Source organism: Theropithecus gelada, chromosome 7b, assembly GCF_003255815.1.
Source record: "Theropithecus gelada isolate Dixy chromosome 7b, Tgel_1.0, whole genome shotgun sequence".
Lineage (NCBI taxonomy): Eukaryota > Metazoa > Chordata > Mammalia > Primates > Cercopithecidae > Theropithecus > Theropithecus gelada.
In genome coordinates, this window is record NC_037675.1 from 89,985,374 (window position 1) to 90,011,551 (window position 26,178).

At 40.6% G+C, this 26,178-nt stretch overlaps 2 protein-coding genes across 31 annotated transcripts in view; one reads left to right on the forward strand and one right to left on the reverse strand.

The window, feature by feature from the left end:
* ZC3H14 (zinc finger CCCH-type containing 14) overlaps positions 1-19,456 on the forward strand; it is a 49,108-nt gene extending 29,652 nt beyond the window's left edge. For 4 of the 28 annotated variants that reach the window (XM_025391300.1, XM_025391290.1, XM_025391305.1 and 1 more), the window contains 8 exons: positions 3,534-3,608; positions 8,760-8,919; positions 9,661-9,893; positions 14,101-14,221; positions 15,236-15,372; positions 15,661-15,749; positions 16,802-16,908; positions 17,719-19,456. In XM_025391300.1, the coding sequence (XP_025247085.1) occupies positions 3,534-3,608; positions 8,760-8,919; positions 9,661-9,893; positions 14,101-14,221; positions 15,236-15,372; positions 15,661-15,749; positions 16,802-16,908; positions 17,719-17,725 (929 nt within the window). In that variant the 3' untranslated portion in view covers positions 17,726-19,456. Of the gene's footprint in view, positions 1-1,171; positions 1,905-3,533; positions 3,609-8,759; positions 8,920-9,660; positions 9,894-14,100; positions 14,222-15,235; positions 15,373-15,657; positions 15,750-16,801; positions 16,909-17,718 lie in introns of those variants that run through there. The other 24 variants (XM_025391311.1, XM_025391313.1, XM_025391317.1 and 21 more) reach the window with 17 other exon arrangements.
* Positions 18,395-26,178, reverse strand: part of EML5 (echinoderm microtubule associated protein like 5) — a 197,032-nt gene continuing 189,248 nt past the window's right edge. For 2 of the 3 annotated variants that reach the window (XM_025391288.1, XM_025391287.1), the window contains 5 exons: positions 24,593-24,755; positions 24,178-24,281; positions 22,664-22,817; positions 22,082-22,182; positions 18,395-21,789 (listed from right to left, as the gene is read on the reverse strand). In XM_025391288.1, coding sequence (XP_025247073.1) covers positions 21,753-21,789; positions 22,082-22,182; positions 22,664-22,817; positions 24,178-24,281; positions 24,593-24,755 — 559 coding nt within the window. In that variant the 3' untranslated portion in view covers positions 18,395-21,752. The remainder of the gene's footprint in view (positions 21,790-22,081; positions 22,183-22,663; positions 22,818-24,177; positions 24,282-24,592; positions 24,756-26,178) is intronic. The other variant, XM_025391286.1, reaches the window with a different exon arrangement.

Here is a 26,178-nt window from a genome sequence, read left to right on the forward strand (position 1 = left end):
TCCCACCTTGGCCTCCCAAAATGCTGGGATTACAGGCGTGAGCCACTGCACCCAGCCTAGAAGTCTTTACTATTCTTAAGATGGCAGTAGTCTCCAAGTTGATCTATGGGTTCAACTCAATCGCTGTTTAAATCCCAAACTGCTTTTTTTGTAGAAATCGGCAGGCTGATCCTAAAATTCATATGGAAATAAAAAGGGACTGAGAATAGCCAAAACTATTGAAAAAGAGTAACATTGTCAACGTTATGTTGCTTGATTTCAAAACTTATTACAAAGCTAAAGTAATCAAGACTGTGTGATACTGGCATAAGGATAACCATACAGACCCATGGACCAGAATTGAGAGTCCAGAAGCAACTGCATACTTTCACAACGCATCGATTTTTGGCAGCGGTGCTAAGACTGTTTATTGGCAAAAGAATAGGTTTTTCCACAGGTGATGCTGGGACAACTGAATAGCCACATGAAAAGAATGAAGTTGGAACCTTACCTTATGTCATAAACAAAAATTAACTCAAAATGGATCAAAAACCTAAACTTCAAAACTCTTAGGGAAAAAAATAGTTATGTCTTGGATTCCGGAATGGTTTCTTAAATATGACACCAAAAGCACAAGCAACCAAAGGAAAAAAAGATAAATCGGACTTCATCAAAATTTAGTATTTTTGTGTTTCAAAAGATGCTATCAAAAAAAAAAGACAACAAAATGGGAGAGAATATTTAAAAAACACCTATCTAATAATGGTCTAGTGTTAAGCCAAGGCTGAGTTCTTATTTCCCCATCCTTGAGTTTACATGATACTATATTAGTGAAGTTGAATTCCGTTATTACCACATGTATCTTGAAAGAAGTTTGTTTGGATCATGGGTCCAGGTACTTTCTCCGCCCTTTCCCTCCAAAGGATTTGTCAGTCTCAATAATGTTATATACTAATTTCAAGGGGAAATACAACTTAAAATAAAACAATTCAGAAATCTGAAGCTTAAAAATGTTATGGTTTAGATGAAAAGGGAAAAGTACATTTAATTCATATCATATTTAGATGTAAAGCACTTAATGTTGTATTGCTTAACTTAGAGTGTAGCACTTCAGTGGTCTCATGTGAAGTAAGAGAAAATTCTTTGTGTGACATATGTCTGTTTTCAGCCAATCAGAAACCAGTATTATTTTGTATGTAATAATAGGGTTTATTGGAAGAGGAGCTATATAGATGGTAGGACTTAGAGGATGTAGGGCCCTACATGTTAGGGCTTCTTAGTTGTAGCGAAGAGCAATTGGTCTTGTACATTTAGCTTTTTCACATTTACTTTTGAGTTCTGGCTCTAGAAATGTACAACCCCATTTTTTGAATTATAGGTTTTAAGATGTTACTTGCTCTTAATACTTCTTAAGGTAACAGCCTTGATCACTACTTTTACTTTCGATGAAATAACTTAATGAGCTGTGAAGAAAAAATTATCAGAGTTTAAGGGAGAGAGAAAATTTTGTGAAAATGTCCTTGAGGCTTCTGTCTCCTTTATGAAAATGTCTTCAAAGTTTCCATCACCACCTCTACCAATTTTTCTTCCACCGGAACCAGTGGACTTAGGTTCCATAACAAGCGCCTCTTGTTCACTGAATGAGCTAGACAATATTTCCCACCTTTTAAGGAAAATATCAACTGATATCAATGAAATTAAAGGAATGAAAGCAGCTATTTTGACAGTGGAAGCAAATATTTTTGATCTAAATGTTAGAGTGTCCCAGAATGAAGCAAAAATTTCATCTTTGGAGGTTAAAATGAATGAATATTCAACAACATCTGAATGCAACAGACAGTTTGAAGATCAAGAAGAAGATACTGAATCGCAGTCAAGAACTACTGATGTAAAAATAATCGGCTTCCTTAGAAACGTTGAGAAAGGTAAACTCTTAATATACAATATGTTCTAGGTACCCATCCTTTGATGTGTATCTTTGCACGTATGTTGACTGTAGCTGTGATGTGGAGGGAGCAAGTTACAGAGAACTTGAATTTTTCATAGACCTTTAATGACAAATTTGGATTCTGCGTGATTTAGCTTAGAAATCTAGAATTGATCAGAATTCCATCCTCTTTAATGGAGCTCTCTAAAACGATGTTTTGAAAAGGTAGATGAACCTAGAGCGATGAAGCAAAACTTGAAATGTGGAAGTGTGGTCTTTTTTGTATCTGTGTGAAATTATTTTAAAATGTCGCATTCTTTCATCATGTACTGTTGATGTGAAGGAGACCTGTTGAGTGTTTGGATGGAAAGAGCATTCTTCCTGTAACTTTTCACCTCAGTTTTCCAAGCTTCCCACAGGAATACAACTTGACCTAAGTGTCATCTTGGTTACAGTTCCTCAGGATGTGTGTGGTTTTGCGGTAATAATTCTGGAAGGAATTCACTTTTTTGGGATGCACCAATAAAATGTCATGTAACTTATGTTTTAAAGGAAACCAACTGATAAAATTTCAAATGGAGTATAGGTTTTAAAACTTAAAAACACCTTTTAATGAAATGTGGTGCCTGGTGGGAGATTGCCCACTTACATCTTGGCACTGAGTAAGCGAAGCCTATCCTTGTGAAGCCACCTGTAATGGATGTACCCCAAATTAGCATGTGGGCATCTTAGTAAGATTTCAGTATTTGCAACCCTATCAGTTACATCCCTTTGTACACTGTAGTGCAGTTCCTTATACATGAGCAAGTGAGTGCCTGCTGTCTGCTAAGCACTGTGGGGGCTACAGAAAAGTGTGACATTGTCCTGTCCTCAAGGAGCTTCACATCAGATCGAAGATAGAAAAAAATCAGTTATTTGTCCCTATTTTGTGCAGTCAGACTGCTGAGCATATTATTATTAGGAATTGTGAACCTAATAGGAATTAATGTTATGAGCCTATTTTAGAAGAAATAAGTAGTTGAACATCTTTTCTTGTGGGAGAGCCAAAGAATTATTATCATGCTTTGCTGACATAGGGTGTGGATTGTAGAGCTGAGTGTCTTGGTTTCTTTGCATGCATCGAAGCCCATAGTTTGTCTTTTGGGAACTCCTATGTGTAGATAATTCTGGAGTGTTTTGTTTTGCTATTTCGATTATTATCTGCAAAGGTCATGGGTGAGTGAGTCGTGATGGGAAGAGCTGAGCTCAGGTGATGGAGGGAGGGGCTCGCCATGCTGATTGTGCAGTTGGCTGTGATGCGAGCTGCCGCGCCACCAGGTGCCTTTGCCTGGATTTTCCGCCCTTTCGCCACCTTTACTTTCCCCACAGAATTCAAATTCAGGAAAACTGATGTCCTCACAGAGGGAGAACCAGGAGTTCTTACATTGGCATTTTTGGTTTAACCCTGAGTACAGCCTTTTTTGTCTTATAGGATATGCCTTTGGTCTATAAATACTGTTAAATTGAATTGCTGAAGCTTTAAGTTACTTTTAAGACTTTAAGAACCCAGAAGGATTGATTTTTGGGAACCACATGCTGGTATTGTCTGTGTTGTAAGCTTAGTGAAGTTTTAAAATTTATATTCTAGGAACTCAACAGAGGCAATTATTATCCCGACTGCAAATCGACCCAGTAATGGCAGAAACTCTGCAGATGAGTCAAGGTTGGTAATGTTTCGAGTTGTACTGTAATCTAGCCGTTTCAGTTGCCATTTCCATTTCTTACACCCCATTTAACATATCTCGTATCTCTTAGATCCTGCCCTAAGATGTTATGTTTAGATCTGTGAAAATATTTTAGGGCCAGGAGATAAGATCTGCATTTTTTTCGTGTTATATAGTGTTACAATGTTTTGCCTCATTGGAAAACTTTGTTCCTTTCACACCATTCCACGTGTGTCCATAGCACTGTTGGCTGTCACTCTCCTGCTGTCAGAAATGACCTGCGTTTCTGACTTACCCTCCCACTCTACCCAGCTTTTGTCATTGCCATGAGTGGCTTTTGTACCCTGTTTTTCACATGTTTAGCCTTATCCTCTTGTACTTCATTTTGGAGTCTTATCAGCAGGGCCACACCTGGAACTTACTGTTCTAGTGTTCTTAGAGCCACTCTAGTTTGCCTGTCTCCTTTTCCTCTCCCCACAGACACACATGCCAAGGGCTACTTCAGGACTGGAACTGACGCCTTCATTTTTATTATCTCTGTCCTCAGTGCCCAGCCCCTGCCAGATGCATGTTCAGTGTCTTAAGAATGACTGCAGGATAAACACAGGCAACCATGAGAGACCTGGAATCATCTCAGTCCTGTTTCCCCTAAGCCTGTCTTCTGTGTGAAGCTCTGGTCCCTTGACCCTCTCAGTTAGCGCCTTCCTGGAATTTCTTTCCCCACAGTCAGGACTCCACAGTCAGTCACTCTGTTCCCTGACCCTCCCCCAGCTTTCCAGCTCAGAAAGTGTGCTTTTCCTCCCTAAGGTCAGCCTCCACCAGAGGCCACGTCCCACCAGGTTGGTGAGCACTGGCATGTCACCCACTCCTCCAGCTTCATTCTCTGCCTCCTGTCTTCTCTCTGTAGAGGTGTTCAGACATTCTCTACCCATGATTTAGCTCTCATCTCCCAGGAGTGCATCCTGCTTTCTCCACAGGAGTGTTTGAAAAGGTTGGCAGCCGAGGTCTGTGTGTGGGATCCACTTCATAGCTCTTGTGCATGTTTTCTCTTCTGCTTCCTTCAGCTTTGCATTGTACACATGGTGCTCGTGGTTTGAAACAGCAAATAGTTCTGTGAGGCTTATGAATGGCTGCAGTGCTTAGCTCCTATCACATGTTTTATTCTAAGAACCCTTTGTTTCTGCACATTCTATTAATTTTTTTAAAAACATACTGGTTTTGTTTTGTGTATGCAATACTTTTTGTTATTTCTCTGCGGATCTGAAAGGTGGTTTTGACGTTTTTCACCTCCCTGCTTGGCCTTGTTTTCTCTAAGTGGTCTGTTTTGGCTGTCTTTTATGCTGGAGGTTTCCATCTGATGTCCGGGGATCCTAGGTGGTCTTACATTTCGAGTGGAGCACTCAGAAGCTCACTGGTATTCTGGGTTCATGAGTTGGGGCATGGGGCGCTTCGACTTTATATTTGAAACTGGACCGTGTGGTGGAAAGTGGTTTGTCCTGCCTGTCTAGTTCATGGGCACCCTGATGTCACTGCCTTTAAGACTTTCCTCTCAGCCTGGTCAGCTTCTCCAAAACAAGGTTTTTCAAGTAATAACCTGGTAGAGTTCTGCGAGCTTAAGTGGGGAAAGAAGGCTGGGAGAGGCGCTTCACCATTAATTATTATGTAATGTTTAATTCTCCCCACATCACTGTCAGTCCAGTGCTTCTTTCATCATGGCTGGTATCTCTAGGTCCAGGGACTCTGTTCTTACAACCCTCTGAAGAGTCGAAAGCTCCACTTTCTCCAAGGGAGAATGCTTGCAATGGGTAAAGGTTTATCAGGAAATCTAATTGCCTTTAACAGTTTTTAACAGTGTACATTCAGGGGATTTTGTCATAGCGTCTTTCTGGCAGAGACCCTGATGCTTCATCCGTGGGCCTGTCCGAAGATTATCTACAGGAAAGCACATCGCCAGTCGTCCCAGGTGTCTTCAGTGTAGAGGTCGGGATTGGTGTGGCAAGGATCAAAACCAAGAAAACAGTGGCCAGGTGTGGTGGCTCATGCCCGTAATCCCAGCACTTTGGGAAGCCAGGGCGGGCGGATCACTTCAGGTCAGGAGTTCCAGACCAGCCTGGCCAACATGGCGAAACCTGATCTCTACTAAAAAATACAAAAATTAGCCAGGCGTGGTGGTGTACGTCTGTTATCCCAGCTACTCAGGAGGCTGAGGCAGGAGCCTCGCTTGACCCCAGGAGGCGGAGGTTGCAGTGAGCTGAGTTCGCACCACTGCACTCCAGCCTGGGCGACAGAGCAAGACTGTCTCAAACAAAGAAAACAGATACATGGAATTAGAGTTGAAGAAGAACTAACTGCTTCTTAGAGGGACACATCTAACACACCTCTTTTTTGCCTGTCATTTCTCCCATTTCTTCCCAAGGTCCCTTTTACTGCCAGTTCCTGAGCCTTTGGAGAATCTTGTGGTCTGAGTTGGATTGTTTCATTATTGCCTTAGAATTCAGCTTTTACACATCCCCTGAGTTCTTAATCATCTGTTTTCCACTTTGAAAATTTCTTTTTACAGTTATTTTCTTTGTGAGTTTATGCTTTAAAAACAAAAACAAAACCCTTTATTGACATTTTTGTGGGCTTTCAGGAAGGAACAAAAAGTAAATACATGGGGTCAGCCTGTGGTCTCTACTCAGAAGATACTACTTACTCCCCCGTCTGTCTGGTCTCCACGTGACCCAGGCTGCTGACGTGCAGCTTGCAGAGAGGTGTGCGGGAAGGACTGGTGCACGCTTTCCTCAACCCTGGAGCATGCTACACTTGGGTTCCTGTACTTTCTCCAAACTTTGACCTTTTGGCTGCCAAGACTTCACTTACTCTTTTCATTCCCTTTCATTCTTACGTATCAACTCCTCTCCTCCATTCCTCCTTAAAAGGTTAGCTTTGCTCTCTCCCGCCTTCAGCATCATTTTCATCTCTTCTGTGTTCACCCAGACTATGAACTGGTAGAACTCCTTGGTCCCAGAAAGTGCAGGGTGGTGGGAAGGAGTGAAGCAGCCCCTGGACCACTGATGGGACCCACCTTTGATAGTTGGGAGACCTCGGTGAATCATTTAATAACTTGGAGCTGGAAACGGTTATCTGTAACATGGGAGGAAAATGACTTTGTAGGCTTTGAGTGAGGATTCAATGAGAGGCGGCCACCCTGAGTATGCTAAACACTTCTGTCACCTTCGGTTTTGACTCAGCGTCTTCTGTCCCCCCACCTACGGGTCAAATCTGAATTTTCTGCTTCCTCTTAAACATGGGAGAGTCCCAGAAAGACTTTAAATAAATCTAACATTGAAATGTGTCTTTGGCCCTTTTAACTTTGCTCTTTTTCTTTTCCTAAGTTTCTCATCCCAGCTTTCTCTTCCACCTGTTTCGCTTTACCATTTGTACTACCCTTGCTGGGGAAGGCGGGCGTGCCCCTTCCCAGGACGGAGCGTGTCTTCTCTTCCTGTCAGGTGTGTGATTCCAGGACAGACAGCGGAGAATCTTTTCATTCAGAGCCTCACTCTCTCTCCCGGGCAACAACAGGTCAAGGACTCTGGTTCTTTCTTAACACTTTTTCTAAAAACCAATTTGATCAGGTCACTTCCTTCCTTAGGAACCTCTCTTGATTTCTTTTCTCTTTTTTTTTTAATTTTTTTTTTGGTTTGAGATGGGGTCTCTGTCTGTCACTCATGCTGGAGTGCAGTGGCACAATCCTGCTCATCGCAGCCTTGACCTGGGCCCAAGTGCTTCTCCCACCTCAGCCTCCCAAGTAGCTGGGACTACGGGCATGTGCTGCCATGCTTGGCTAACTTTATTTATTTATTTATTTTTCTGGTTGATGGGAGGTCTCACTACGTTGTCTAGGCTGGTCTCAAACTCCTGGGCTTATGGAATCCTCGTGCCTTGGCCTCCCAGAATGCTGGGATTACAGACATGAACCACCACACCAAGCCTCTTGATTTCTTGCTACTTCTAGACCAGAATCCAGAGTCACTGAGACGTAGAAGAACCTTTATTATATGTGTCAGCTTTCCTTGCTATGCACTGTTGAGCCCACCACACACACCCTTCCAGATTCCACATTCTAACCTTTCTCAGATGCCTTTGACCTTGTGAAAGCCCCTTTCCTTCTACGTGCGTTTTCCTCTGCCTGAAGTGCTGTGTTTGTTTCTCCGAGTCTCTCTCCTCGTTTATTCCTGCTCGTTCCTTTACTGCTGACTTCAGATGTTCCTCCTTGCTAAGCTTTTCCTTAGTTCTTGGCTGGAGTGGGCTGCTCTGTATTCTCAGCACCTTGTTCACATCCCTTTTGGGTCATGCTATTCTGAAATTGTATATGTGTCTGTTTTTCTTCTTTTCTTTGTGTAGCTAGCTCAGTTCTCTTAGTTGTTCAGTAAATACTCAATGAATGAACATAAATGAATGTCCTGTGAATTTTGGTCTCTAGCTTTGAAAGAAGTGTATTAACTGTAGTCCGTTGATGGCGTATTGATAGGTCAGCCATATCCATTCTGGGTTGTAGGTCTTGACATATTGTATAAAATAGTAGATGATGTGAGCTTATGGTTATTTGCATTAAAGGCCAGTGTTTTTCTTGATACGTATGTTTAAGTGCCCATTCACCTTTCAGTTCCCTTTTACAGTAGTCCTCGGTCTATCACCAATTGGAAATTGTACCACTTGAATTCTTCTTATCAGGACATGATTCTAAGTGGTACTGTGCGAAGTGAACAAACCAGATTTTCGAAACCAGTGGTTCAGCAGTCTGTGTATTCTAATTATAGGGAGCATTAGGACTCAAATTCTCTAGGTTTTTAGAAAAGACTTTTGTACTTTAAGGGTATATTGTTAATATCTCATGAGATGCCTCACCTGAGACCTCTCTCTGCTGTGGGTAGGGAGTGTTAATCAGAATCACTGGCTCTGTGCCCTAGGCGGAAAGGACTCCTGGAGTTCTCTGAAAACATGTTCGGAATGGAATTATAGCCCTATTTTCCTGAGTGGAACCAGTTGTAATTTTCCTTTGAAATAATTTCAATATATAAAAGATTGACATTCTTCTCACATGTTTGATGTTGGGAATGTAAGGTATATTCAGAAGTAAACATTTGTGGCCAATTTTTTTGGCTCAGATTACTATGACATGGAATCCATGGTCCATGCAGACACAAGATCATTTATTCTGAAGAAGCCAAAGCTGTCTGAGGAAATAGTAGTGGCACCAAACCAAGAGTCGGGGATGAAGACTGCAGATTCCCTTCGGGTACTTTCAGGACACCTTATGCAGACACGGTAGATGGTTTCTTTTTCTTGTGTAGTTAACTTGTGTGATTAGATAGTAAAGGTTAACCATTCGTTTGCAGCTTCCCTCCTCCCCGCCCCAGCCCCTAGCATAGAGTGCTTTCATTGATTCAGTAGCTAGCCAAATTCAGTGTTCAAGAATTCCAGTTCATCTTTCTTGTTCAGAAATCCATTAACCTACAAATTACAACTCCAGTGCATGATTTAACTCTATTAAGATTCTTTTCTTTATGCAAATTCAGGAAATGCAAGTTTAAAAGCCAGCTGACCATAAGCAGGTCAACTCTAAAGAGAGTTGGCAGATCAGGTTTGGGTGATTTTTTTCCCTGAGAAAACTGGCTGTTTCTGTAAAAGAACCAACATACAGATAATAAATTAGCATAAATGCTGCTGGCCCTGTGTTCTGAGCATTGATGCTAATTTTTTGGTTTATTTCCATAACGACCCTGTGAAGATCAAATGGGTGATGGGGTCAGGCTTGAGGGGAGATTGTCCTTAGTGAAGTTAGTACAGGCTGGAGGGTCACTGGTGATGATGCCGCTGTGTCTGTTCATGGCCATCGTGTGTTAGCAGGGAACCCACCAGTGCTGCACCTGGAAGCCCTACCTAGTCTTTTTTATTGAACCAAACGCAAAGCCAAGGGAGTGATAGTTCTGCTGAAGAGCACTTTAGGGGGCTCAGCGTTTTGTGTTTGTTTCCCTAATTCTATGGTATTTTTTATCTGTCTGGCAGAGATCTTGTACAACCAGATAAACCTGCAAGTCCCAAGTTTATAGTGACGCTGGATGGTGTCCCCAGCCCCCCAGGATACATGTCAGATCAAGAGGAGGACATGTGCTTTGAAGGAATGAAACCCGTAAACCAAACTGCAGCCTCAAGCAAGGGACTCAGAGGTCTCCTCCACCCACAGCAGTTGCACTTGCTGAGCAGGCAGCTTGAGGACCCAAATGGTAGCTTTTCCAACGGTGTGTTGAGAGCTCAGATTTTCAGGGTGCTGTCATTGTGAAGGGAATCTTTGACTTGTTTCTCTGCCTTGAATGAATATTGGTTAAAGGCCTTGCTTTTATTTATATTCGGTAATGGCCTTTTTTCTTCTTTCAGACAAAACCACCAAGTACACTTCATACTCTTTTTCCTGTGTCTGTTTCATAGGTGGGCTGTCACTCCAGTGTGAAAACGGGGTTCAGCCATGGAACCTAAGAGACCTCTTCCTTATGCTGGCTAAAGGATGAACCACCATTCTTGATGCCTTCTTTACCTTTGTATTTTCTTCAGAAACTGTACTGCCACTTTGCCCTTTTATCGGCAATAGTCTCTTGTAATTAACTTGAGAGAAAATTTTAGATTTGATTCTATTTCTACCTCAGTGAAATTTCTTTGAAAGGAGTTTCTCCCCTAATCTGTCAAGATACTTCTTGGAACTGTTTAAATTAATGTTGAAGAGTAATATTTAGCAGAACTCAGATGAACTCCCTTCAGATAGTGCCATGGTTTTCGGCAGGTGACGGTTTCTTATCACCGTTTCTTTCACTGGGTATCAGTGGCAGCTGCAGCGCCACTGATCATTTCCATTCGTGATAGAGAATGGTAATTATGTTCCTCATATCTTCTAAAATTTTTAGAAGCACCTCTTCGTTGGCAGGAGGGATGATTACGGAATCGTAAACGTGTACAGATTCAAAGGAAAAACAATAATGGATTTTGAAACATTTCCTTAAGCAGTCCTCTTGGAAGAGATATGAAAATGTATTGAATACCTTTTTGATCATTAAAAATAGAATAGAGGGAAATCATATGGTAGTGGAGCGATAGCACTGAGCTTTATTTTAACTGGTTGCGTTTCCTGCTGTGAATCAATGACGTAGTGTTGTGGTTTTGATTAGTGGAGGGAGTTGAAAATCTGACCCTATCAACAGGAAGAAAAACTTAAAAATAGTAAAAGCTGCAGTAGGCAATACAGATTTCTTGACTCTGTATGTTTTGTCTAAAGAGAAGACTCCAGTGTTTTCACTACTCTTGATTTTCGATTTGGTAGCTTAATTGTTTGGTTGTTAGGATCTGGTTTCATTTAAATGTTGATGTCCATATGAGGCTTTACGGGGTATACATGTAGCAGCAGTGACACCATAAATATTATATTAGTAAAAATCCTTGCCGGTGCTCTGGCCGCTGTGCTGACAGCCATGCTGAGTGGTGAGCCTCCTTTCCCATTGCTTTGACTTGGGACTCAGTGTTCCACTGCCGCTCAAGGATGAAGCTTTGTAAGATTCGCACAGGGGTGTGGCTGGAGAGACTGTTGCAGAGCAGTTAGCAGCAGCCTCTGGCCTCTGCCCACTTCCCCTGTGAGCAGGGAGTGTGAAACTGCAGTTGCTTCTGGTTGGTTTTATGTTGGGTTGTTTCAAGGATACAGCCAACAGCAACATCTGTTATAACCTGTTGCCTTTTCACTCACTGTCATATGGCAGCACAGATTTTATAGCTTGCTTGCTTGCTTGTTTTTTTTGTTTGTTTTGTTTTGTTTTGTTTTGTTTTTTTGAGATGGAGTCTCTCTCTGTCCTCCAGGCTGGAGTGCAATGGAGCGATCTCAGCTCACTGCAACCTCTGCCTTCCAGGTCGAAGCCATTCTCCTGCCTCAGTCGCCCAAGTAGCTGGGATTACAGGCATGCACCATCACGCCTGGCTAATTTTGTAGTTTAAGTAGAGATGGGGTTTTACCGTGTTAGTCAGGCTAATCTCCAACTCCTGACCTCAAGTGATCCACCAACCTCGGCCTCCCAAAGTTCTGGGATTACAGGCGTGAGCCACCGCGCCCAGCCTATAGGTTTCAATAAAAGGTGAATTTGCCTCTTAAAATTTGAACAGAAAACGTTTTAATAGTTTACAAAGTCATTGTCAGCCAGTGAAGACTAGGGGCATGACTTTCATATGACTTAAATGTTTCTATCAGAAAGATAAAGTTTCTTTGTAAGGTATTATTGTAATAATCACGTTTCTTTGTAAAGTATTATATTGTTCCTGAGTATCTAGCTACTTTAGTTTCCAGCTAGGCTTCTCCTGGGTATTCCCTTAATCTTTTATTTGGACTGGGTTCTTGTGTATATATTATAATCTGCTGTGTGTAGTTTATTATAGGAAAAGGGCAAGACACATTTACTCTGCAGGGATGACACAAAAAACATGTAAAAGTTAGAGAAACTTCCAGTCATCTCAGATTTTCTTTGGAACGAAGATTATTCTGGTATCTTAGAACTAAAATGACTTTTACTGTTTTGTTTTGTTTTGAGACAGGGTCTCACTCCCATTGCCCAGGCTGGAGTGCACTGGTACAGTCACGGCTCACTGCAGCCTCCACCTCCCAGGCTCAAGTGATTCTCCCACCTCAGCTTCCTGAGTAGTTGGTTACTACAGGTGCACACCACTGTGCTTGGCTAAGTTTTTGTATTTTTAATAGAGACAGGGTTTCACCATGTTGCCCAGGCTGGTCTGAAACGCCTGAGCTCAAGTGATCTGCCCGCCTTGGCCTTCCAAAGTGCTGGGGTTACAGGCATGAGCCACCACATCCTATTTAAAGCTTAAATAGGACTTTTACTATTTTTAAAGTAGCATAGAAAATTGTTTCTATCAGGCATAGTCATAATTGCTCTTTGATGCTGCTCCTGTCTGTGCTGCATGACTGCATTTGTGTGCCTTGTTCTCCTGTAGTGAAGACAGAACATGGGTCATTGGAACAGTAAGTACTCATAGAACTAGCTGCTGCTGCTATTATGACTGGTTGTCTGTCTTGCATTTTTTCCGTGTAATCATCAGACTCTAAGGAAGACATTATTTTCTCTTTGTATAGATGAGGAAACAGAATTCAGAGAAGTTAGCTAACATTTGCACAGAGTGTCTAGCTGAGCAACTAAGTGGCAGAGTCAGATTTTAACTGACCTCTGGCAAGAGAACTAGAGGAATATAGTTGAAGTGATACTTGCTTTCATGAACATGAGTGTGAACCGTAATACATAATACCCATGATGCTCTTTTGTGGGGGGTTTGTGGTGTCTCAGGCCAGAAATTAGCAGCGGATTATTGCCTGTAGCTGTAATTTTACTTATTCAGTGTTATTTGAATAAATTGCCAGCATTACAATTTCAATGAAGGCAGATTTTTGGCTTACTGAAACAGGATAAAAATCTGGCAACAGGGGTCCCACTTTGCCCTGTCATAGTAATGGAAGCTGTGATTGGACGTGGCACAGGGAGTGGAGTGGATGGGTGTGTACTTGCTTTCTAGGTTGCTCCTCCCCATCTATCCCTTACTGCATTTATCGTCTTCAGCCCAGTCAGTCTTGCTATGTTAGGGGAACTTCCCAGTCCCTGTAAGTGATGGCATTTGTGACCCCCTTTTTAGACATTGCTGGCTGAGTGCGGTGGCTCATGCCTATAATCCCAGCACTTTGGGAGGCCGAGGTGGGTGGATCGCTGGAGTCCCGGGGTTCAAGACCAGCTTGGGCAACATAGAGAAACCCCATCTCTACAAAAAATACATAAAATTAGCCAGGCCTGGTGGCACGTGCTACTTGGTAGGGGCTGAGGTGGGAGGATCACTTGAGCCTGGGAGGCAGAGGTTGCAGTGAGCCGAGATTACGCCACTGGCACACCACTGCACTCCATCCTGGGTGACAGAGCAGGACCCTGTCTTTAAAAAAACAAAAAAGTAAAAATAGACATTGCTGAGTTTAGCACCTGGACTTCAGCTCAGCAAGTGGGAATCCTTTTGTATTTGGGCCACTCATCATCTTGCTGGCATGTGAGAATTCACATCTCCTTATCACCTTATGTGTTTTCAGTTTTTATTTAATTGTATTGGTTCCCCACTTGACGTCCTCCTCTATTTAATTCAGCTGTGAATTAGTATTGAGAATTAGAATTTTTGGTGAAAACTTTGGCTTTAGTTGCAGAGTCACCGTCCTCTTTCCTTTTCACAGTGAGAACTGTTGTCTGCTTCCTGGCAATCTTTTATAGGTTTCTGTGGCCAGTGTTAATCACATAATTTGGGCTCACTTATTTTATATGACTGTACATTTAACAGAAGGTTCTAAGACTGGGGTTTGAGGGAAATACGTTAAAGGTGCTGTGTACTGAATTGATCATAACGAATGAAATACTTGTATTTCCTTTCCCTTTGTAGCTGAGATGAGTGAACTGAGTGTGGCACAGAAACCAGAAAAACTTTTGGAGCGCTGCAAGTACTGGCCTGCTTGTAAAAACGGGGATGAGTGTGCCTACCATCACCCCATCTCACCCTGCAAGTGAGTACCATCTCCCCTCTCACCCTGCAAGTGAGTACCATCCCCCCTCACCCTGCAAGTAAGTGCCATCCCCCCCATCTCACCCTGCAAATGAGTACCATCCCCCATCTCACCCTACAAGTCACAGCCAGCTGATTTTGGCTTTCAGTTTAGTGTCTATATCTTGCACCTTATTTTGTTTTTCTTTTCTGTGGACAAGTCTTTAGTTTTATAACTAAATTGAGTGATAATTACCATGGTCCTCTCCGGAGCAGCGTATTTCTTGTTTATGGGTGTTTGTTGAGAGGCAGGGGTGGGGGGTGCTTTGTTTGTGCCTCAGACCTATGAGATACTGAAATACCTGGGGTTCCTTAAGAATTCTGTATGTTTAAGGAGACGGGTAAATGGTAACTGCCCCAGTTTGTATGCATTTTGGTCACACACACTATACACAGATTTTGAGGAGTTTAGGGAAAAGTTAGTTATGGGTAATGAAAATATTTTGGACTTGGGTTAAATTTTTCCTTACAAGCCGGCTGGCTCAATGTAATGAGCTTTGTGAGATGACTTTTAGAGGCTTTTTTTTTTTTTTCCTGTGCCAGGGGTGGGTCCTATGGATGGAATCTTCATTTTTAACTCTTTTAAGGAAATGATGTGGGAATAATACGGCTGTACATATAAGTAGACTATGGGATGAGTCTTTTTATAGCACAAAGCCTTGCATAGAGTGTTTATTGTATTAATGAATTCACTGCATAAAATATATACCTTATTAAGTGGTGTGATTTTTATCACAAAAGCCTGTCTTTCCTGGTGGCTTGGCTTGAGTTAAAAGCCTGTTTGTGTTATCCCAGGCTTTGGAATAAATGATTGTGTCCTATTCTGACATATGGTCTTATTTTAAAATATTCTTTTTGTTGCTGTTGTTTTTGCATTTCTCAAAACAAGTAGTGACGGGGAGTGTAAAGAGCCCTTATACAAAAAATAATGCATTGAGAAGATTAAATATGAAATATGCTTTTTTTTGTTTTGTAGAGCCTTCCCCAATTGTAAATTTGCTGAAAAATGTTTGTTTGTTCACCCAAATTGTAAATATGATGCAAAGTGTACTAAACCAGATTGTCCTTTCACTCATGTGAGTAGAAGAATTCCAGTACTGTCTCCAAAACCAGGTGAGTGACTTACTGTGCTACTACATTTGGGTAAAAAATATAAAATGGCATTTTGTGACTGTAAATGGAATTGAACTAACAAAAAGATGGTTTTAGAAATAATTTTGGCAGCATCAGTTAATCCAACTAGTCTTTAAAGAGCAAGTATTTTGACTAGTGAATATATAAACCTTACCATTCTAATTTAAAAATGGTTTTCACTCTCAAAAACAACCATCAGTAGACTGCATTAAAAATGGACTTTTCAAACAGATTGGAGACCAGTCCTGGTTTTTATTTTGTTAGCAGTTGCACCACCAGCACCACCTTCCAGCAGTCAGCTCTGCCGTTACTTCCCTGCTTGTAAGAAGATGGAATGTCCCTTCTATCATCCAAAAGTAAGAACTTTTATTTTCCCAAAAATCAATTTAGTGATAATGTCTCAGTTTCGTCATTTACCTTCTTTTTTGTCAGAGTTACTACGTTGGTACAAAAGCAATTGCAATTTTTGCCAGTAAAATCTATTAAGTTATTCCTTCATTGTCATTGAACTTCCGTCTGGCCCCTTAGGCTAAGTGGTCTGAAACTATTTATTGTTAGTATCGTAAGTACTCAGTGGGGAGAAGCATATCTTTGCTAGTCACATTTTCCATTATCCCCTGCATTTAAATATATGGGTGGGTTTTGGTGGGGGTGGGGGAGCGGTTTGAACCTAATGCCAGAACTGAGATGATGAAATCCAGTAGGTACTGCTTAAAACCATCCAAACTTGTACTGATGGTTTTATCTGCGTGCTAAAGATTGATGATGGTTGATGAATCTCCAGATGTTTACTTGGTCAGAATGAATTATCTCCTTCTTGCCCTGGTAGCCTGAGGACCATATGAAAGGCCTTCACTTGCCCCATCTGTAACTGGGCATAGCTGCGGGTACTCAGTGAAGAGTGTAAGGGATAATTAGAAGTTTTTAGGGTATGCTAAACTACGTTTGAAATTTTACTTGCTGTGATTCTTTGACTAGAATTTTTTGTCTCAAGGGTAAGTACATTTTTCAAGGCTTCACTAGTATTAAAATGGTCCTTATAGATGGAATCTCTTTCTCTGTTAATGGTTAGGGTGGGCTGGTTATTGTCTCTTAAGTTGTATGTTGACCAGGTGGGGTGGGTCAGGCCTGTTATCCTAGTACTTTGGGAGGTAGAGGCAGAAGTGGAAGGATCATTTGACCCCGGGAGTTTGAAACCAGCCTAGGCAACATAGTGAGACCCCATCTCTTAAAAAAAATAAATAACCAGGCATAGTAGTACACAGCTACTTGGGAGGCTGAGGCAAAAGGTCATGCCACTGCACTCCAGCCTGGGTGACAGCGTAAGACCCTGTCTCAAATAATAAAATAATGTGTTTACTTATATTAGCCTTGTGGATGTTGCTGAAGCTCTGTTATTTCTATTCAGCACTGTAGGTTTAACACTCAGTGTACAAGACCGGACTGCACATTCTACCATCCCACCATTAATGTTCCACCACGACATGCCTTGAAATGGATTCGACCTCAAACCAGGTAAACATTCAAATTAGTTTTTCTAATGTCATTTCAAATTCTTTTTTCTAATTTGCAGTTTCTTAATTTATAAGCACACAAAAGTGCAAACTAGACTGTTACTTTGAATTTTTTTATTTGCTGTTTAATTTATACAAGGGTCCTGTGGCAAAATAATTTACTACATGGGCTAAATTTTATCTTATCCAGTGGTTACTTTTTTAACCTAGATTATCTTGCTGTGTTGCCCAGGCTGGAGTGCAGTCACACTGTCATAGCTCACTGCAGCCTCAAATCCCCGGGGTTCAATCGATCCTCCCACCTCAGCCTCCCACTTGTAGCTGAGACTACAAGCATGTGCCACGACACCTGGCTAATTTTTTAAATTTTAAGTAGAGAAGAGGTCTTGAACTTCTGAGCTGAAGCGATATCCTTCCACCGTGGCCTCCCAAAGTACCAGGATTACAGGCATGAACCAGCCAGATTTTAACTTCTCATTACATACTACGCAAGCATATATAATGGCCAGCAAGAGTATATATACATGTACTGTACTTGAATTTCACATCCATTTTCTTTGACATTAGCAACTGGGAAATACTGAAAGGAAGTTTTAGAATATTTTAGTGTGGCCTAAAAATCTAATTACGTGTGGTATTATCTTTTATCTACCTGACATAATTGAATTCTTGTAAAAAATCTGCCCTTTGTATTGTAATCCTATGACCAAATATTTATTGCCTGAAACTAGTCAGCTTTTTAAACTGAGATATATGGTATATATGGATACAAAGCAGATAATTAAAACAATTTTTGGTTCTGTTCACTCAGCGAATAGCACCCAGTCCTGCCTGGCAGAAGATCATGCAGTTTGGAAGTTTCCATGTACTGATGAAAGATACTCTACAGAACTTGTCAAATCTTTGAAACTTGGAATATATTGCTTTCATAATATGAAGTTTTATTGCCTATCTGAAGTGTCTAATTTTTCAAGTTTGTAAGTTTATTAAGTGATTTTAACATTGGGTGTTTTTGTTTTGTTTTTACTATGAAAAGACAGCTTAAGGAAGAGCTAAATTCTGTTAAAATATTTGGGGCATGTGTGTGCACTGCTGTTGTGAGCATCGGCATAGGAAATTGACATCATGGTTAGTAATGGTACTCAGCTTAGGGGGCTACACGGTTGCTGTGAGTGGAGAGATGCAGTGAGGCAGTTGTCATTCTTCTAAAAATTGCACTGCTTTCACTTTTCCCAAAGATTATATAATGTTCATAATCCACCACGAAAACAGCATTGGCCAAAGGTACTGAGGCTGCTTAAAATATTCAATTCTGCTTTTTAATTTTTAAATGAATTTAGTTTGAAACGGATTATACAGGCCTCTCAGGCTGAGTGCTACTTTGGTAAAGTTCCCAGTTTTCTTGCCTTCTGTGACAGGATGAATGAGGTGGGTATGGACGGTGGAGACAGCTGGAATGGCAGGTGCAGAAAATAGGAACAGTTCTATACAGTGCTCTCATTTACTGATAACGTAATGCCTTCTAAATAAATTTTTTGGGAAACTACATTATCACAAAATTATACAAATTTTTTTACAAGTATTTACATACGGTATCCGAAAACAGACTTTAAAGTCACAAGATTATAAATGTACATATGTATTCTCACATTCTGAAAAATAACATTCTCAGAAATAGCTCCACAGAAAATATACTTAGTTACTACTGAAGATAATTTTTGAAATGTAAAAATTAGATTTAAATAGTATATTTTAAATGACAGAACTATGATTACAGAGATCAGATAGGTAAACTGCAAGATAGGATGAAACTTTTGGCCTACTGTATTACTTACAGAGCTTTTTGTGTGTGTGGTTTTTAAAACTGTTAAGGCAAGAAGTGTCAAATGCTTTAGAGTTAAATAACAGATCACTGATTTCAAAGACTTGGTGTATAGTGTTAAAAATTAAAGCTTAAAAGGTGATTAGAAAAGTGGATTAATGCAAAAGGGGTAATAAAGACTGCAACATTCTCAGGACCAAATTAACTGCTAAAAAAAAAAGTTCATTGACTTGCTTAGTCATATACCCAAATGATAAACCTACGTGCGCAAAGGCTCATGTTTAAGACTGTCAAGCAGGCAGTCTACTGTTGTGTTGCCGTTGCTTTTCCATTGGGAGAAGAAAGAATTAACCAGTCATTAAACCATTTGGTAAGTTGCACTTTGCTGCACTGATCCCACAGGAAAGGCTTGAAACACGAGAAGCAGCAAGGACAGAGCACACAAGCGCATAAGGCTGTTGTCTTCGGCTTGGGTGAAATGACAGTTCCTCTTCATTCTAGAAGTTTAATCCATTGAATTTAAGGCATTTATTCATTCCAGCATTGAGATGCTTTGCATCTCTGCAGAAGAAATTTATTTTAAATTGTTTAAATTTCTGGAAATACTTTTAGCTATCATTTATAAATGGTAAATAGTTTCGTTCTCAGTTTCACTATAAAGAACAAATGGGAAACAAGGGCTTCATTTAGTTCAGCCATTTTACAAGGAAATAAAATACTAAAATCTCATTGTTTTTTGCTACTTAATAGACACTGCCCAGACACACATTTAAGAGTGTAATCTTTCAGTTGCTATGGCTTACAAACAAGCTAAGGTTGACCATAAAACATTTGTTGGATGACTTGGTCTAAAATGATCACCACAAAAAGACGGAAATGAGCACGGTTGGCGACTGGAAGCGAGGGGTACCAGAGTGCACGGTGTGCTTTGGCATGCATTTTATACATAAAACGGAACAAAAGGTGCCAGAAGTCCCAGGTTACACAATCAGGAGCTTAGATACTGCACACAAAAATAATTTGCTGGGTTAAAAAAGGTAGACATAGGGCAGATTCTATATGGCCTAACATGTTTCTTCACCTTCCCCTCGTTGCTGGCTGATACAGCGAGGTGGTCAGGGGATGACTACTTAGTCAATGTGACCTTTAGTCGTGAAACTGACAGCAGCAGTGATTAAGGCTGACTTAATCAGGTTGGCCACTTTGAAGGACAGAAATGCAGTGGAAACAGTTTTATTCTATGTAGTTTACATGCTTAAGGTTACAGAGTTTCCACCTGCACTGTAATGGAAATATAATTCCTCTGTAGCCAAAAGCTGGCAAACTTGACCCAGGGGGAAAATTTAAAACTGCAACAGGCTCAAATGTAGAGGAGTATTTTTCTTTTTATGGGCAGGTTGTTCAGGGATTTTTTTTTTTCCCCCTTTAATTTATTGACTGACTGTAAATACATGAGTAGAAACTTAATGGTCATGTATTTCAAATTTTGGCTTAATTTAGGAGAATCCATTGATGAACGAGTACCAACTTACGTTTCAAGCTTCTTAGCCCCATTATCAGTCCTTCAGCCACAGCTGTTTAGAGCTTTAAAACTACCAGGTTCAATCACTGGTTATGCTTTCTGTGATGTAATTTAGTCATTTCTATTTTTAGTATTAACCAAGTAGTAGACACAGAAAATAGGTATTAATAATCTTCATATATCCTGTCAGACCAAATGGGATTCCAGGAACCTAAAGCGATCTATTATGCTATAAAGATAATTAACACATTAAAAACTCATAGGGTCAATACAGATCTTAAACCTCACACTTAGAAAAATATATTTTTAAATAGCAGTCTACATAATTTTCCATCTTCAGGAAACTACAGATAGGCTAGACAGCAAATTCCTGAACTCTGAGTACTGATCTTTGGCAGCATTTAAAGTGAAAAGAAATAAGGATCTAAGAATTCAGCCCTAATCCTCTAAAAAAGGAATTCTAACTGACAAGTTTTTACAAATGGAGTTGGGTTCATTCATTTTGGAAATAAGCCTATGGAGTGGCACACATCTAGCTAAACAAATTTTCCCAATAGAAAAAAAGCTATAAAAATTTTATTCCAAGAGTGATTAATTGTATAATGTTGTATATGTGAATTTAACACTGTTTACATGTTAAACAAATGTGTGTATATTAGACTACATTAAATACGCAATACTCTCTTCCAGTTAAATACTGTTGCTCCCTAAAACCCTTAAACTGTACACCATTGGGAATGATTGTTCATCGTACTACTTTTCCATTAGTGAGGCTACAGTTACGTTTTAAATGTTCGATTACAGAGATGGCGTCTGAACATAAACTGATGGCTTGAAAATGAAAATGGAAATGTAGCAGCCATATACTGCTAACTTTAGATCTGTTCCTGAATTAAAACTACCAGGAGAAAAGTGTCCTTTATAAAAAAGGACTTTATTAATGCCTAAAAAACATCATATTCTCCAGGAAAGCTTGTGTCTGTTTCCTTAGGGAAAATGTTTGCCTTTTAAAAACTGTGATCCTTTAGGGTGATCATTACTTTCCCTTTCCTTATGGAAATGCAAGAATAAAATATTTCATTAAACAATGAACCTTGAAAATAAAATATAAACACTAAGAAACCATTTTGCTAAAAAGATGATGAAAATTATCCAAATTGGGTTTTTGAGTTTTTCTGTAAAGAGTGCTCCACCCTAAATTTTCCCAGCAGGTCTGCCGAAATCGCACACTTCCCAATACAGGGGGACTTGGCCTTTACCATCAAGTATTCGATCCTTCCTGGAAATGGCATTATCTGGCAGTGTATGGATTATGGATTATACCCAGTGTATATAGCAAAGATTTTGAACAGATCAGTCTTTCACTATTTGGATGATTCTGGGCATTTCTCCCTGTTACAGTCTTAGGTTAGCACCACTTGACCATGCAGGGTTGGGTTTTGGTTTTTCTTCTCTGTAATTCTGGTCTCAGGGTTAATTTGTGTAGTCATCTCAGCATCTCTCAGTGAGGCGTATGTACACATTTCCAGACAAGTAAGCTGCAATCAGAGAAGAAAATTGCAGGGAGTTAATTACGTTTTTAGATTTTCATAACAGTTTAATATTTTACATTTGAGCTTTCAAGTTACACATGTGTAATATTTTTCCTCATTAACTCCTTTTATTCTGTATTTGCATTTAAGGATGAGATTCTGAAGAGCCATCTGGTTATACTACCTTCTGCAAATGTTGACTAGCTGGTTTCATAAACCAAAGCTGTAGGAGTTGTTATATTGTCTCTTAACTAGTAACATAGTCTGCTCTTCTTCATGGGCTGAGAAAGTTACTAACCTGCAGTCATCACCTCCAGCACTAACAACATGTCGATCACCACTGGTAAATCGAATATTTGTCACGTGGGGCGAATGACCCAAGAACCTTTTGTGTTTTGCCTAAAAAACAATGACAGAGCTTAGGGCATTTGGTGCACACTCACATCAAAGGATCTTATTAGGAACTGTAATCTCTATTACAAGAGCTGTGGAGAGAGTAGGGAGTTACCACTGCAGCCAGTGATTAGAATGCATTTTCAGCGTGAGTAATGGATCTGCAAAACCCGGCTGTGTGGGCAGTCAGAAGTCTCCAGTACTCTTCACAATTTTTCTCTAAGGAAAAGCATTTGAAATTCGATAAGTGATGATAGGTTTCGTGAAAAGCTAATTACCGCTTTTGTAGGATAGTTCCAAAGACGGTATTACTCGAGGGAGAGGATTTGTTTCTAATAGCTTTTATTTCAGAGTAAACAGATTTAGAAAGTTTTGGGAAAAATTTAGAAACTAGGACGAAACATTTTAAATACACGAGAAAAAGTGCTGATGATACGACATCAAAATTAGGAGTAAACTGATAATAGTAAACAAAACACAAACTTACAAATTTTTCTGGACATGGGAAGTCAAATAACTTAACCATGCCAAAGTCATCTCCTGTTACAAGACTGATTCCTGAATGAGATACACAGGCACAGTTGACATCAGCTTTCTCAGCATGTCTGGACCAGATTCCCAAAACCTCATCTCCTAGAATACTATAGGGAAGGAACAAAAGAAAACTCATAGCAAGTGCGGGCAGGTTGACTATATTCAAAAAGTTTCTTGGCAATTAACATACAGGAAGTAAATCATGGTAAGGCAAGTTGTTTGGAGACCTGAATTTCATCAGGATATCAACTCCTGCCTTTTAAAAATGTAATTTTATAATTTGAAGGGTTTCTAGATTAATCCTTTTAAGATTAAAGTAGTACTTTATGAAAACTGATAGAACTATTTTTCTTTTTTTCTTTTTTCTTTTTTTTTGAGACGGAATTTCGCTCTTGTTACCCAGGCTGGAGTGCAATGGCATGATCTCAGCTCACTGCAACCTCTGCCTCCCGGGTTCAAGCAATTCTCCTGCCTCAGCCTCCCGAGTAGCTGGGATTACAGACATGCGCCACCATGCCTGGCTTATTTTGTATTTTTAGTAGAGACAGGGTTTCTCCATGTTGGTCAGGCTAGTCTCGAACTCCCGACCTCAGGTGATCAGCCCCCTCAGCCTCCCAAAGTGCTGAGATTACAGGCGTAAGCCACTGCACCTGGCCAAAAACTGATAGCACTATTTTTCAAATTAAAAGTGCTACTTGGCTGGGTCCGGCAGCACATACCTGTAATCCCAACATTTTGGGAAGCTGAGGCAGGAGGACTGCTTGAGGCCAAGAGTTTGAGACCAGCCTGGGTATTTTGTAGAGATCCCTATCTTGTAGAGATCCCTATCTCTACAAAAATAAAAGTGACTTATGACATAGGAATTTTTAAAAAGATTTCAGAGATCGGGTCCCGCTATGTTGCCCAGGCTGGTCTCAAACTCCTAGGATCAAGTGATCCTCCCACCTCGGCCTGCTGCATCAGAGATTACAGGCATGAGCCACTATATGCCTGGCTGATAGAGGAATTTGATGGCCTTTTTCATTGACCAAAAAAATGGATAGTCATGGTTACCTGTCATACAGCCAGAAAATTTGAACAAATTTGGAAGCTTTGACTTCTAATAGATTCAAGATAGCATTCCTTTAGATAGAGAACTAATAACAGTTGCTTAACAGCACCCAATACCTTTTTGCCAGTCATTAAATTTAATGTTAAGAAAAATATCAGGGTATCTTTAAAGTTAAAACTTTGATTTCCTTAAAAAAAAAAAATTGATAAATCATGGAAACTGATAAAACATGGAAATACATTCAATAAAAAGGGGTCCCAACATGAACATACCATTTCAAAATATGGTAACAAAAACTTGAAACGCAATTACTATTCCTTAGTGGAATTGCTCTAACAGCTCAGAAATAGGATTTTCCAATTTTTCTAACTGGCCTTCAAAGTCAGTCCGTGCCTTGTGAATATATAAGTATTTACCTAGTCCATGTAGCCCAAGTAATTCTGTCAATAGCGGCATGATCCATAAGATGTTTTCCTGAAGGCACTTCATAGACATGCCGTTTATAGCAGCCACTAGAGACCTTTCACCAGATTCAAATGGGACAAGAATTCCATTAGGTGAGAGACAAAATCCATAGGGGGTTTACAGAATACTAGCATATTGCTACTTGATTTACATGTCAACATTATTAACTATGCAAAAGATCACTACATAAACTTAGAGGAGAAAAGCACTGATAAGTGGGGAAGGAAAGGGGAGCTGTAGGTCGGGAGATACAAAGGTAGGAGTTGAGAAGCTGGAGCTCCAGAGCTGAGGAGCTTCAAATGCATTCACTAACACGAAATGTAAAAGCAGAACTTGCCACCTAGGTATATAGTATTGGTACTGTACCTGGAGATATCTGCTGTCTGCAGAGAAGTCCATTTGAATGACAAAGCTTGGAATGTCTTTGCAGTAGCTGATTCTGTTAAGAGTGGGGCCCAATGTCAGGTCATAAAAATCCACTGAGTTCTCACTAGAACCCACTGCCAGATACCGGGAATCCGGACTAAATCTGAATCAAAACAAAACATGTAAAAAGTATTAGACCACATGAAGTATTATAAATATTTAAGATCAGTGACTTTTCCTTTCTAGTTCTTAAAAGTAATGTGTGATATGGCCTCAAATAGATTTACCTGAGAGATACAAATGATTATGTATACTGAGATTGTCTGGGTTACATGAAATAAGGAAGCTTTATATTTTACTTCAATTTCAAATATTTCTGCAATTGTCATCTCCCAATTCCTTTAAAAACATCTCATGGTTTGAAAAACCTTTTTTAGGCCGGGCCCGGTGGCTCACGCCTGTAATCCCAGAACTTTGGGAGGCGGAGGCAGGCGGATAACCTGAGGTCGGGCGTTTGAGACCAGCCTGACAAACATAGAGAAACCCTGTCTCTACTAAAAATACAAAATTAGCCAGGTGTGGTGGTGCATGCCTGTAATCCCAGCTACTTGGGAGGCTGAGGCAGGAGAATCGCTTGACCAGGGAGGCAGAGGTTTCGGTGAGCCGAGATTGCGCCATTGCACTCCAGCATGGGCAACAAGAGCGAAACTCCGCCTCAAAAAAAAAAAAAAGAAAAATTTAAATTTTTAAAATAGAGGCGGGGTCTATGTTGCCCAGCTGGTCCCAAACTCTTGGCCTCAAGCAATCCTTCCCCCTTGGCCTCCCAAAGTACAGGGATTACAGGTGTGAGCTACCACACCCAGCCAAAACATCAGCTTTTTTTTTTTTTTTTTTCTTTTTTTTTTGAGGCGGAGTCTCGTTCTGTCACCCAGGCTGGAGTGCAATGGCCGGATCTCAGCTCACTGCAAGCTCCGCCTGCCGGGTTTACGCCATTCTCCTGCCTCAGCCTCCCGAGTAGCTGGGACTACAGGCGCCTGCCACCTCGCCCGGCTAGGTTTTTTTTGTATTTTTTAGTAGAGACGGGGTTTCACCGTGTTAACCAGGATGGTCTTGATCTCCTGACCTCGTGATCCGCCCGTCTCGGCCTCCCAAAGTGCTGGGATTACAGGCTTGAGCCACCGCGCCCGGCCTAAAACATCAGCTTTTAAAAGCCATTGGCATTACATAATAAGCTAACAATTCATTAAGATAGTTTTCTTCCATCTGGAAAAAAACGTTGTCTTAATATTAAGCAAAGAACACAGCTCAGCTTAACTAACCTCCAGTTATTAAGGTGAAGTGACACAACTTGAAGCTTGGAAGAATTTTTTTTCTTTTTTTTTGAGACGGAGTCTCACTCTTCTCCCCCAGGCTGGAGTGTGATGGCGCAATCTCTGCCTCCCAGGTTCAAGCGATTCTCCTGTCTCGGCGCCCCAGTAGCTGGGATTATAGGCGCCTGCCACCACGCCTGGCTAATTTTTGTATTTTTAGTTGAGACAGGGTTTCACTATGTCGGCCAGGCTGGTGGTCTCAAGCTCTTGAACTCA